Raw genomic sequence first — 10,861 nt, forward strand, 5'->3', positions numbered from 1 at the left:
TTGCTTAAAATTGTAAAAAAAAAATCGCCCAGATGGGCATGTAGGCGCCCAAAAGGACATGTCTGGGATTTCCTGGACATATGACAACTAACCCTATGACCATTGTGGAAACTAGGTCTAGGAGGGGTAAATATCCTTTCCATACAACCAGATTCAAGCAACTGAAGGCCTCATATGCCCCTCTGTCCAGAGGTTTTTCACCATGAGTTTATTTGTGGCATTATTTCAATACCCTTTATTATCATATAATAAATGTTTCTCTTGAACCTCAATGCAATGAACTTTTTTTTTTAAAAAAAAATATTTTTATTAGTTTTCCAATACACCCACAATAATCGCCAAATTATAACAATAACAATTAATTCACCAATTATACAATTATCAAAGCCCCAATCAATCTCCAGTTAAAGTGGCTCCCCACATGATAGTTTGGGTGTGTTTCCGATCTTATATCACTGTGTTTCATAATCTAAATTAATGTCAGTTACATTTCAGTTACAATAATAATCCTTTAGTCAACAGCTACATAATTAATGATTTCCATTTGTGATGTTACAATATATAAATTTATAAAGCTTCAAGTGAGGAACTCAAACTATTATCTTTATTCTGCCCTGCATGTGAAAACTATTATATCCATGGAGATTCCTTCTGTCCATATAGTATGTTGTCTCTTTCACTTCCCAGCTGTTGTTTTCTCCCATCATGGCTTGGGGCAGAACTGCATCTTGAAGTTTCTCAGAGGTCTTATCTCTCCATCCCTTGCTTCGATGTCTCAGAACACGGAACAGTCTGCTCAGGGCCGTCTTTACCATATGCGCTGCCGGGGTGCAAAAACCTGCCCAGCGGCCCCAAATTTAGTTTAGCCACCACCAAATTAACTTTTATTGGGGGAGGGGGAGCCAAAGTTGTTGACCTTTTTGGGGAGAGGTGAACTCAAAGTTGGGGGGGGAATAGCTCACCTGTAATGATGCAGCTGTAATAGTTGCTTTTCTTTCCTGACTCTTTGGGAGTATTTGGTGCTGCAGAGTAACAGAGCGATGGGGGGGGGGACTTTCGCTCCATTGCTTTTCACTGTCACCCTCTGTCATCCTTGTTTTTTGTTCATTGATGATCACCAGCTGTTGTGGGGCATGCCTCCATTAATGCAGTTGGGACCGTAAGCCTAATGCAATGAACTTCTGATTGCATCCTTCACTTCTTTATTTCGTAGTGTGTAGATGAATGGATTCAACAATGGAGTAACAATTGTGTTCAAGATGTTGACAATTTTGGTCTTTTCTAGGGATGTCCGTTTAGAAGGTTTGACAAAAAGAAAGATGGTAGAGCCATACCAAATGAGCACTACAGCAAGATGGGACGAGCATGTGGAGAAGGCTTTTTGTTGACCTTGCACAGAAGGGATGCGTAGGATAGTGGTGATAATGCATATGTAGGAAAGAAAGGTGATCAGACAGGAGCCCAATATGACAATGATGGATATTACAAAAGCTGCCATCTCAATGTCATAGGTATTGCTACAGGAAAGAACTATCCAGGAATCAATGTTGCAGTAAAAGTGATTGATCACACTGGGCCCACAGAAAGACAATCTTGTGATTAGAAAGGCCGGTATAAAAATAATGAGGAAACCACATAGCCAGGAGCCAGCTGCCAGCTTCCTGGAGAGCTGGTTGTCCATGATGGTGCTATAGTGCAAGGGATCACATATGGCCAAATATCGGTCATAAGCCATGACAGACAGCAGGAAGTATTCTGTGCATCCAAAGGCAAACACAAAGTACATCTGAAGGATGCAGCCAGTGAAAGAGATGCTTCTGCTCCTCCCCAGAAAGATGGCAAGAGTCTTAGGGATAGAAGCTGTAGTGTACCATATTTCTAGGAAGGAGAGATTACATAGGAAGAAATACATGGGAGTATGGAGACGACGATTTGCTATTACCAGAATGATGATGGCCACATTTCCCAGCAGTGACATCACATACATGATAAGAAAGAGCATGAAGATGGACATCTGTAAAAACTGAGATCCCGGGAAGCCAAGAAGAATGAATTCCATCACTTTTGTTCCATTTTGCGATCCTTCATTTGTATTTCCCATCAATCTTCTTTTAACTGCTCGAACAAATAGCCAAATTAACAGATTCATTATCCACCAGGAAATGATACAATATTGGATATATATATATATCCAACATGAACCTGCCCCTGCACCTTTCCCATCAACCTGTTATCTGTCAGCACTTTCCCCCCAAATACTCTGACTGGGGCTTTTTTAAAGCTGGAAGTTGCCCAAACTGAGTTCCTCAACAAATGAAACGAAAGGGTAGTGATATAATAGCAAAATGCAAAGTCACATAGAAATATATCACCAAAGGCAACTGCTTCACAATGAGGAATATAAACAAGCAAACAAATAAATTCCAAAAGTAGTATTTTTCTTTACAATCACTCGTGTATTTGATAGAAGCAACATCAACTCTATTTGCAAATAGAACACTGGAGGGCCACTTTCTGTTCTTCCCTTGGGAGATATGTATGTAGGGACAGATCTGCCCATTTCTCTAAACTAATGATTGTATACTGCATAGTCTTCATGGTACAGCTCCAGGATTAAGCCCCTCTGTGGAAAGAAATGCTGATTGTACCAGAAGAGCTTCTGGGAGCTGAGTTCCGGATATATATATGAATATATTATTATTTCATGGGGTAAATCAGTTAATGTACTATATACATAATAGTATTTAAGATCATCATCACCATTTGAAGAGAATGAGGGAGGCATTCATAGTGAATTCCAGCACCTCTTTTTCTAGAACAATATCACTGACTCTCACTATCTTGTAAGGTGAAAAGATCCTTCTTCATTGTGGCTATCTGCTAACAAAATACTTTCCAATGGAGGCTCACCCAGTACCCTCACTGATTTATTTATTACTTGCTTTTCACTTCTGTTTAAACCTCACTTTATCTACCTTTTTCTGTCGGTATCATCAAACAGCCCAATAGTGTGTGTGTTCCCTAAGTGGGTTATCACTATAGATAAGGTTTTGTTCCATGTTACTACTGTATATTGTGAGCCTAAACCATTGGTGGGACAACAAGGATAGCCTTCCCATTGGACCTTAGTCACTGGAAGATTGATACAGGGGGAAGGTACTCTTGAGGTGTTCAGGTCTCATGTTGCTTAGGACACTAGTGGCTGCTTGCTCCACCAGTTGCATCTTCTGGACTATCTTCAAGGGCAGTCCCATATGGAATGAGTCACAATACTCTACTTGGGAGGTTACTACGGCAGGGATTGATCCTAGATTATTCCAATCTAGGAATGGTGGTAGCCAGCAAACTAGCTGCACCTGCCCATAGTCATGCCAAACCACTGAACCCACCTGAGCTGCATGGAGTACCTCAGGTTACATGCCTTCTCCTTCCAATTGATATGTTAAATAAAGTTAGATTAGAATTCGATTTTTAAAAAGCCTCTGTCAACAATGATTTCAACATTATGCATATGCCTCTAAAAAGAAGGAAATAATATAATTTTTAATTATCTTTATGAGGTACTTTATCACATATATGTTGTCCACAAAGTAAAACTATAAAACTTAGTATAGAACAATAAATAAAGCCTATAAGCTTTAAAACACAAAGTATCATGAAAGTGAGATCACTGCTCCTCCAAACACACAAACAAATCACTACAAAACACCACACGCAGCACAGAACCAAAATGTGCACAATAAAACCACCAACCGTGCTACAGGAACTTAAAAACAAAATCTTAAAAGGTCTTGAAATATAAAGAAAGCATGTGAATGATATTCTAGAATAAAACATTTCCCGTTGTTTAAATTACTGTAAAGTAGTATTGGAGGGAGGGGAAAATGTGTTCCTGCCATAATATGATGAAGTTGAACGCTTATGCAGTATACACAAACTGACTTTCATAACATACTCTTTACCTATCAATCACAAAATGATATGTTCAATTTCACTAATTTATTTTTAATGCAGTAGTCTCTCTCTCTCTCTCTCTCTCTCTCTCTCTCTCTCTCTCTCTCCCCCACACACACACACACTACTTGAGATTACAATGGAGGGGTTTATGCCATTCACATTCAAATCACTTCTAGCTCACACCACTTCTAATCAAATACTTTGTCGTTCTAAATGGAGAAGGTGCCCCATTTTCTGTCTTGTACAGATCCACATCCTTTGTTCCCTTTCTTGGCCCATTGCCTTATCAGGAAGCTGGAACTGCTTCAGGAGAATACAAAAAGTTGAATTCTCTCAAAGTTTATATTCCGAAACACACTCGAAAATAGAGCCACTTACCAACTATCTACTGCTCTCTTTGTATCAATTTACTTATAATATATACTATTCTTCCACTGTTACTATTTTCAACAACTAATTGACTGTCTTTTTCTTTCTACTCACCCAGTTAAAAATTCAGGTAAGGATGCTGTCCTGCACAGCTGTTTGTAACTCAAATTAATTTAGTTGAATAAGAAATATTTATCTTATTAAAAGCCACATCTCCTTTAAGATTTCACCTCAGCTTTGAAAATATAGCCCTATCAAGTCTTAAACACCTATGGAGGAAAAAGAAATCCCTTAGATAACAAGCTGTGCTGTGTTCCCACAGGCTCTTCAACATAGAGAGTCTAGGAATACACCAAGGGAAGGAAAGACTGAGCATCTGGGACCAATTCTAAGCAATCTGTCACTTAAGGTATAATTCACACCCATTGGGGTGGACTTTTTCTTTAATACATCTTGAACATCCAATTTGTGTGAATTGCATATAATTCCCTGGTGCACTATTAAAAATCCTTGCAGGGGGAAAACACTATTGGTGCAGGACTAAATTGCAACCACTAGGGGAGACGTTTTCAACCTTTTTGAATCCAAGGCTCCCTTGACCAACTACTTTCTTTCTGTGGCACCTGCCTTAAGGGGGTGACCAGGCTGAAACACAACGACTCCCCTTCCTGCCAAAAACGAATGAATAAAATACCAGGTTAACTTAATTTACAGTACAGCAGACCATCTAATGCCCATGACCCAGCTATTCAATAAGTAGTAGGTGAAAAAACCAACCCACCCAGAGGTGGATCTGCCAAAGATTCCTACATGGCCCTGAAGCGACGAATAAGCCACATTGAGAGATGGGGGGGGGAGGGTGGTGCTGCTGGGAAAAGAAGTGGGACGGAGGCATCACCCCCAACCCTTAAAAGGACTACCCACCACCACCTCACCCACAAGTGTATGATTGATGCAGAAGCAGCAGATATGCTATCTCCCTAAGTCTGAGCAGGCTGAGGATACACCCCACTGGCCAGTACTGAGGCAGAATGGGCAGCTGACTGGGTCTTCCTGTCACCTTGATTACCATTCATCCAGTAGGGATACCTGAACATGGGAATCTGAAGTATGGAGTTCTCCACATTCATATACTTCCACACAAGCAGCAATTTTGATTTATTACAAGGAAAAGAAAAACAGAACTAAATGCACAACCTGTCTGGCCAGTTACAAATTAATTGTATGTAGGCAGAGCCCAGCCATTGTTACATTCAAATATTCTATTCTAAAGAAATCTTAATTCTCTTAGAGATATGCAGAAGGAGTGGATGTATCGAGCATTATAAATCTACAGAAACTAAGAGTGCTGAGGAAAGAGTTGGAGCAAATGTGTGTTGCTAATTTGCCATTGTAAGAAACTATAATTTAAATATCTTTTTGGGGCCTCACTTATTCCTGTATAATAAATGAAGGTGCAAAATTGTTCCATACACCTTACTCTGCCATGCTTTCCTGAGATAAGATTGAGCTGAAAAGGGGAAGACACTACTGTTGGGGGGGGGGGAGAAGTTCTTATCTCTGTAGTTCTGAGAACGGGCTTTTCTTATGTTCTTATTTATGGCTCCCAAATCAGAAATTTACCCCAAAATTAGCTTCAATGTTTGAAGTTGAGTTTCTCCTTAAGGGAGTTGATAACCTTCATATTTGCCAGGGCAACCTGGTTAAGTGTTAAGTAGGTAGAGGATGCCAGTTGTTCTCTTATGTCCTGGACAAGATAGAAAAGGTATTAGGGTTATAGGGCAATTTCAATATTAAACCATGCCAGCCTGCACTGAGGATCTGCTCCATAGAAACAAACCACATAAAAAGTTAAAATAAGCACCAATCTTTTTGACAAATTGAATACATTAAAATTTCATAATTAGGGGTCTAAAACCATTGTGGCATTCACCATGTTGTATCTGTATTATTTTTAATGTATTTCACCACATGTTTACACAGAATTTATTACAGAGGGAAAAAGCTCAAAGGGCCATTTTTTTCTTCCCAAGTGGCTACAGATGGTTGGATGTTTACTTAATTACTTAAGTTTAAGTAATTTACTTATTTTTTACTGATCCAACCCAAGAAGTGGGCAAAATATCCTGAATAATAATAATAATAATAAATTTATTTTTATACCCCACCCATTTGGCTGGGTTTCCCCAATATCAAATATTGATTATATCCTCCCTTGTTTTTCAGGAACTTAGGCTTTGAGCTGACTCATAATTAAATATTCCCAAGTGTATATATACTGGTGATTCAAAGTAGTCCCTATTGTTGCTGCTATCATCAATACAGCACTGCCAAATATAATTTGCTTTTAATTGGTGATGCATGCACCTCATTTATTGGTTTGCCAGGATGTCACATCACTTCTCACATTTCCTCCACATAAAATACTGAACGAACTAGTTTTCCCGCTTCTTACATAAAAACAGGTTTTCGGTTATATTCTAAAGACTATATTCTAAGTATCAGGAAGAGAGAAATAAAAAACTCTGTGATAATTGTCAAGACGGAGAATCAAGATGCATTTTGGAGGCAATATTTTGAAAGGTAAAACAAAATTTATTCTACCTTCCTTCCTTGAAAGCACATTTAAACAGTAACTCTGAATTGCATCCAGACCTAAGCTTAAAGTGATGCATCTGATCAAATTCTATATATTTTGATCAAGGTTGTATCTTAAAAATGAGCTCAAATTCATAAATGTATCATGCCAGGCAGGAACTAGGCTGGCTAAGATTTTGGCAGATGTTCATCCTCTTGGCCAGAGAGGCCCTTTGGTTTATGGCGGTCATAAAAAGGCTGAGAGCGAGGTCGCTGACCTTGCATGTTGCAGAGTACAATTAAGCTGTAAAAAACGGTTAAATTAAGAAGTAGGTAAATAGTAAGGTTTATTGTTTAACAGAAAATAATACCATTTGGCCTCTCATCATACAAAGAGCCACATTTGCCAGAAGGTCAAAAGGCTGGCAAGAGAGAGAGTAAAGAGCCGTTTTTAAGTTGTTCCTTGTTCTTTTTTTTTTTTTTGAGACTTTTTTCTCTGCAAAGATTTCTTTTCCTTTTAAGAAGTTATTTATCTTATGTTAATGTATGAATGTATGATGTATATTGGCTTAAATGTAATTATGCAAAGGATTTAGAAAGAAAGAAATGTTAAATTCTTATTTCATAGAGTCATATAGCTGTAGGAGACCAGAGGGGCAAACGAGCCCAGCCCCCTGCCAGACAGGAGACGCCATCGAGCACTCCTGATATATGGTTGTCAGGCCTTTGTTTAAAGACCTCCAAAAGAAGGAGATCTTTCAATGATAAACTCAAGATCTCTGACATCTGTTTAAGATAAAAATTTAAAACTATTAACCATCTGTTTTGGAGGGCAATTGGGCAAGAAGGGCCAAAGGTGATCTGGTAATTAAGGTGCCTTGTCGAGGTTAATGGCTACTTGTTTGCCATTTATAAATACAAGAAAATATAACTCTCTGTCTCCCATAAATGGTAATATGAAATGGGTGTATCTTTTATGATTGGTTCTAGCAAACAGCCAATAGGAATTTCAACCGGGCTGAATGGACAAAGGAGGAGAAAGGGGGCTGGATTGAGAAAATATAAGTGCTGGCCATAATGGCAGGAGGGCAGGCCAGAGCTTGGTAACCATATACCACTGTGCCTCTCATTTATTTGTCTGACAAATAAATTATTATTTTAATTTCTCTATTGCTGCGTTGAATATTTCATTCCAGCTAAGCGTTAACCACAAGCAGGGTGCTACAAAAGTAGACCTACTGAAATCTAACTTATGTCCCCATTCCTTCAATGGATTTACTCAAAGTATTGCTCTGATATGTAGAGATCTGAAGGGTTCTGGAAGATTCTCTGTGTGAAAGAAACAAGCAGAAGGTTCAAGAAGGTTATTCCTTTAGAGAAGCTGAGTACAGCTGGCTTAAACTGATTCTGTTATCTCATGCTGACTATAAAAATAGGCCAGAAGAAGCCTGGGTTTCACTTTCTCTTTCTATCGCTTTTCATTCTGGAGTGGTGTTCTGTACATAGTATGCTTAGTATTAAAGTTTACACTTGTAAGTTATTGTAAGTTTAAGTTAAGTCTGCTGCAACTGGATTTCTTATGGGCAGTGCCAATTCTGAATGTATTGGATTTGTGAACATTATACTCATTTACCTTCAGTAACAGTAAAGCTCTGCTGGATGAAATATTAATTAATTAATTAATCTGGCCTATTTTTGGTGGAATCCTGCAACGTTTACTCTGCTAACTATACATTGGAATATATTCTAGATCAATATTGAGTAGAATTAATGACAATTTAGCCATTCAGATTTTGCTGGACTGCAACTCTGATCATCCCTGATGATCCCATGATGGCTGGGTTAATATGAGTTGGAGTCCAGAAATCTATGCAGAACTACAGGTTCCCCATATTTCCATCACAGAGTCCAGTTCCTCTTTGAATGAGGAAGCATGGTACAGTGGTACCTCTGGTTATGTACTTAATTCGTTCCGGAGGTGCTTCAGGTTAAGAACTTTGCTTCAGGATGAGAACAGAAATCGTGCTCCGGTGGCCCGGCAGCAGCAAGATGCTCCATTAGCTAAAGTGGTGCTTCAGGTTAAGAACAGTTTCAGGTTAAGACGGGACCTCCAGAACGAATTAAGTACTTAACCTGAGGTACCACTGTATATCAGTGAGTGCACTCTGTAGAATTTAATTGGCTAAAACTCTGTGTGAACCAAATGACAGACCTTGAAAAAATTCCTGCTGAAGCTCATCTAGTCTGATTCCCCTGATTCTCCTTTCTGACACACCTAGAAGGCTGCTTACATTATGCCAAAAAGCATCATTAGTGATTGGGAAATCAATACATAGTTCAGAGGTGACAGCCCTAGACACTTGCCTCACACCATGGATGTTCCTTCAGCTTTGGTCACCATGAAAATGAATGAGTGTCATACACTCATAAGAGATAATTAAAGCATTGCATTTGGAAGTAGCCCAGTATGGGGTGGAAGTTGTGAGTTTCCTATGTATGTATTTATGTGCATGGCTGATGTAGTCTGGCACCTAGCAAGGAGTTTTCCCATGGATGCATGTGATCGTACAATCTAAGGGATTTGCTAAGACACTATATGATTTATAGCAAATCAAATTATTCAAATTATGCTGAATTAATTTCTTGTTCTGTTGGTCTTCCTTTCCTCCATACCCCGTGTGTTTCTCTTTCCAGATGGAAATGGAAGCCCTAATCATACACTGATCACAGAATTCATTCTGCTGGGACTAGGAAACCTTCATGAGCTAAGGATCCCTATGTTTGTGGTATTCCTTGCAGTCTATATAGTAATATTAACAGGGAATATAATTATCATAGCAGTTGTGTTGACTGACCACAGCCTTCATACAGCTATGTACTTCTTCCTAGGAAACCTCTCTTTCTTAGAAATATGGTACACCACCAGTGTGGTTCCAAAGATGCTGAAAACATTACTGACTGCCCATGAGGCCATTTCCTTCTCAGCTTGTCTCCTCCAGTTTTACACCTTTGGCTCTTTGGCAGTTACTGAGTGTTTTCTTCTAGCAGCAATGTCCTATGATCGCTATGTAGCCATATGCCAACCACTGCATTATGGAAACTTAATGAGCTTCAGAGTATGCATTCAGCTAGCAATAGGGTCGTGGATTGGTGGGTTTCTGACCCCAGTGCTCACCATAATAATGGTTTCTATGTTGCCTTTATGTGCTTCTAATGAGATCAATCATTTTTTCTGTGATTTGGCCCCTGTCATCAAACTTGCCTGTGGAGACACACAAAAAGTGAGGTTCCCCTCTTTTCTTATCTCCATCCTTGTAACCTTCTCTCCTTTCCTTCTCACTATTATATCATACTATAAAATCGTCTCCACCATCCTCAAGATCCCATCTGCCAAAAGCAAACAGAAAGCTTTTTCCACCTGCTCCTCACATCTCATTGTGGTTACAGTGTTCTATGGGACACTGATGGTGGTGTATGGTGTACCTACAACAACTTGGTATCCCAACTTAAGCAAAGTCTTTTCTATGCTCTATACAGTAGGGACACCAATGCTTAATCCTATTATATACAGTCTGAGGAACAAGGATGTCCAGAATGCATTGAGGAAGCTTTTGACTAGAAAGCCTATATTGCCACTTGAGTGAAGAGAATGTTGGCATACCATGTGAATGTGGAGAAGCACAGATGTGGAGAAGCACTGTAAATTTGTATTTAAAAATTATTGTTTTCATATCTGATATTGTTTTTTTTATAAAAAATGTACAGATTCTTCTGAAACATACTTATGTGCATATGTACCACCTACACACACACACACACACATCCAATCTGTGAATAAGGTATAAACATTGAAGCGTCATATACTTTCAGTGTGATGTGAATGTGTTATCAGCTTAGTCAGCTTAGAATGAGTTTAGTCATTCCCACTGATAGCGAATATGTGGAGAGTGGACACAGC

The 10,861-nt window shown here is 39.0% G+C and overlaps 2 protein-coding genes across 2 annotated transcripts; one reads left to right on the forward strand and one right to left on the reverse strand.

The window, feature by feature from the left end:
- Window positions 1-1,086: 1,086 nt before the first annotated feature.
- On the reverse strand, window positions 1,087-2,101 carry LOC309355537 (olfactory receptor 6F1-like; the record flags this gene model as incomplete). The annotated part of the gene is made up of 1 exon (XM_081886479.1): window positions 1,087-2,101. The coding sequence occupies one exon, from the start codon at window positions 2,099-2,101 to the stop codon at window positions 1,166-1,168; it is 936 nt and encodes a 311-aa protein (XP_081742605.1). The 3' UTR covers window positions 1,087-1,165.
- Window positions 2,102-4,354: 2,253 nt separating this feature from the next.
- LOC309355570 (olfactory receptor 10R2-like) lies at window positions 4,355-10,553 on the forward strand. Its single transcript, XM_081886527.1, has 2 exons — window positions 4,355-4,735; window positions 9,598-10,553. The coding sequence occupies exon 2, from the start codon at window positions 9,681-9,683 to the stop codon at window positions 10,545-10,547; it is 867 nt and encodes a 288-aa protein (XP_081742653.1). The 5' UTR covers window positions 4,355-4,735; window positions 9,598-9,680; the 3' UTR covers window positions 10,548-10,553.
- Window positions 10,554-10,861: the final 308 nt, after the last annotated feature.

The sequence above is a fragment of the Podarcis melisellensis genome (assembly GCF_964234715.1).
Source record: "Podarcis melisellensis genome assembly, chromosome: 13".
NCBI classification, from domain to species: domain Eukaryota; kingdom Metazoa; phylum Chordata; class Lepidosauria; order Squamata; family Lacertidae; genus Podarcis; species Podarcis melisellensis.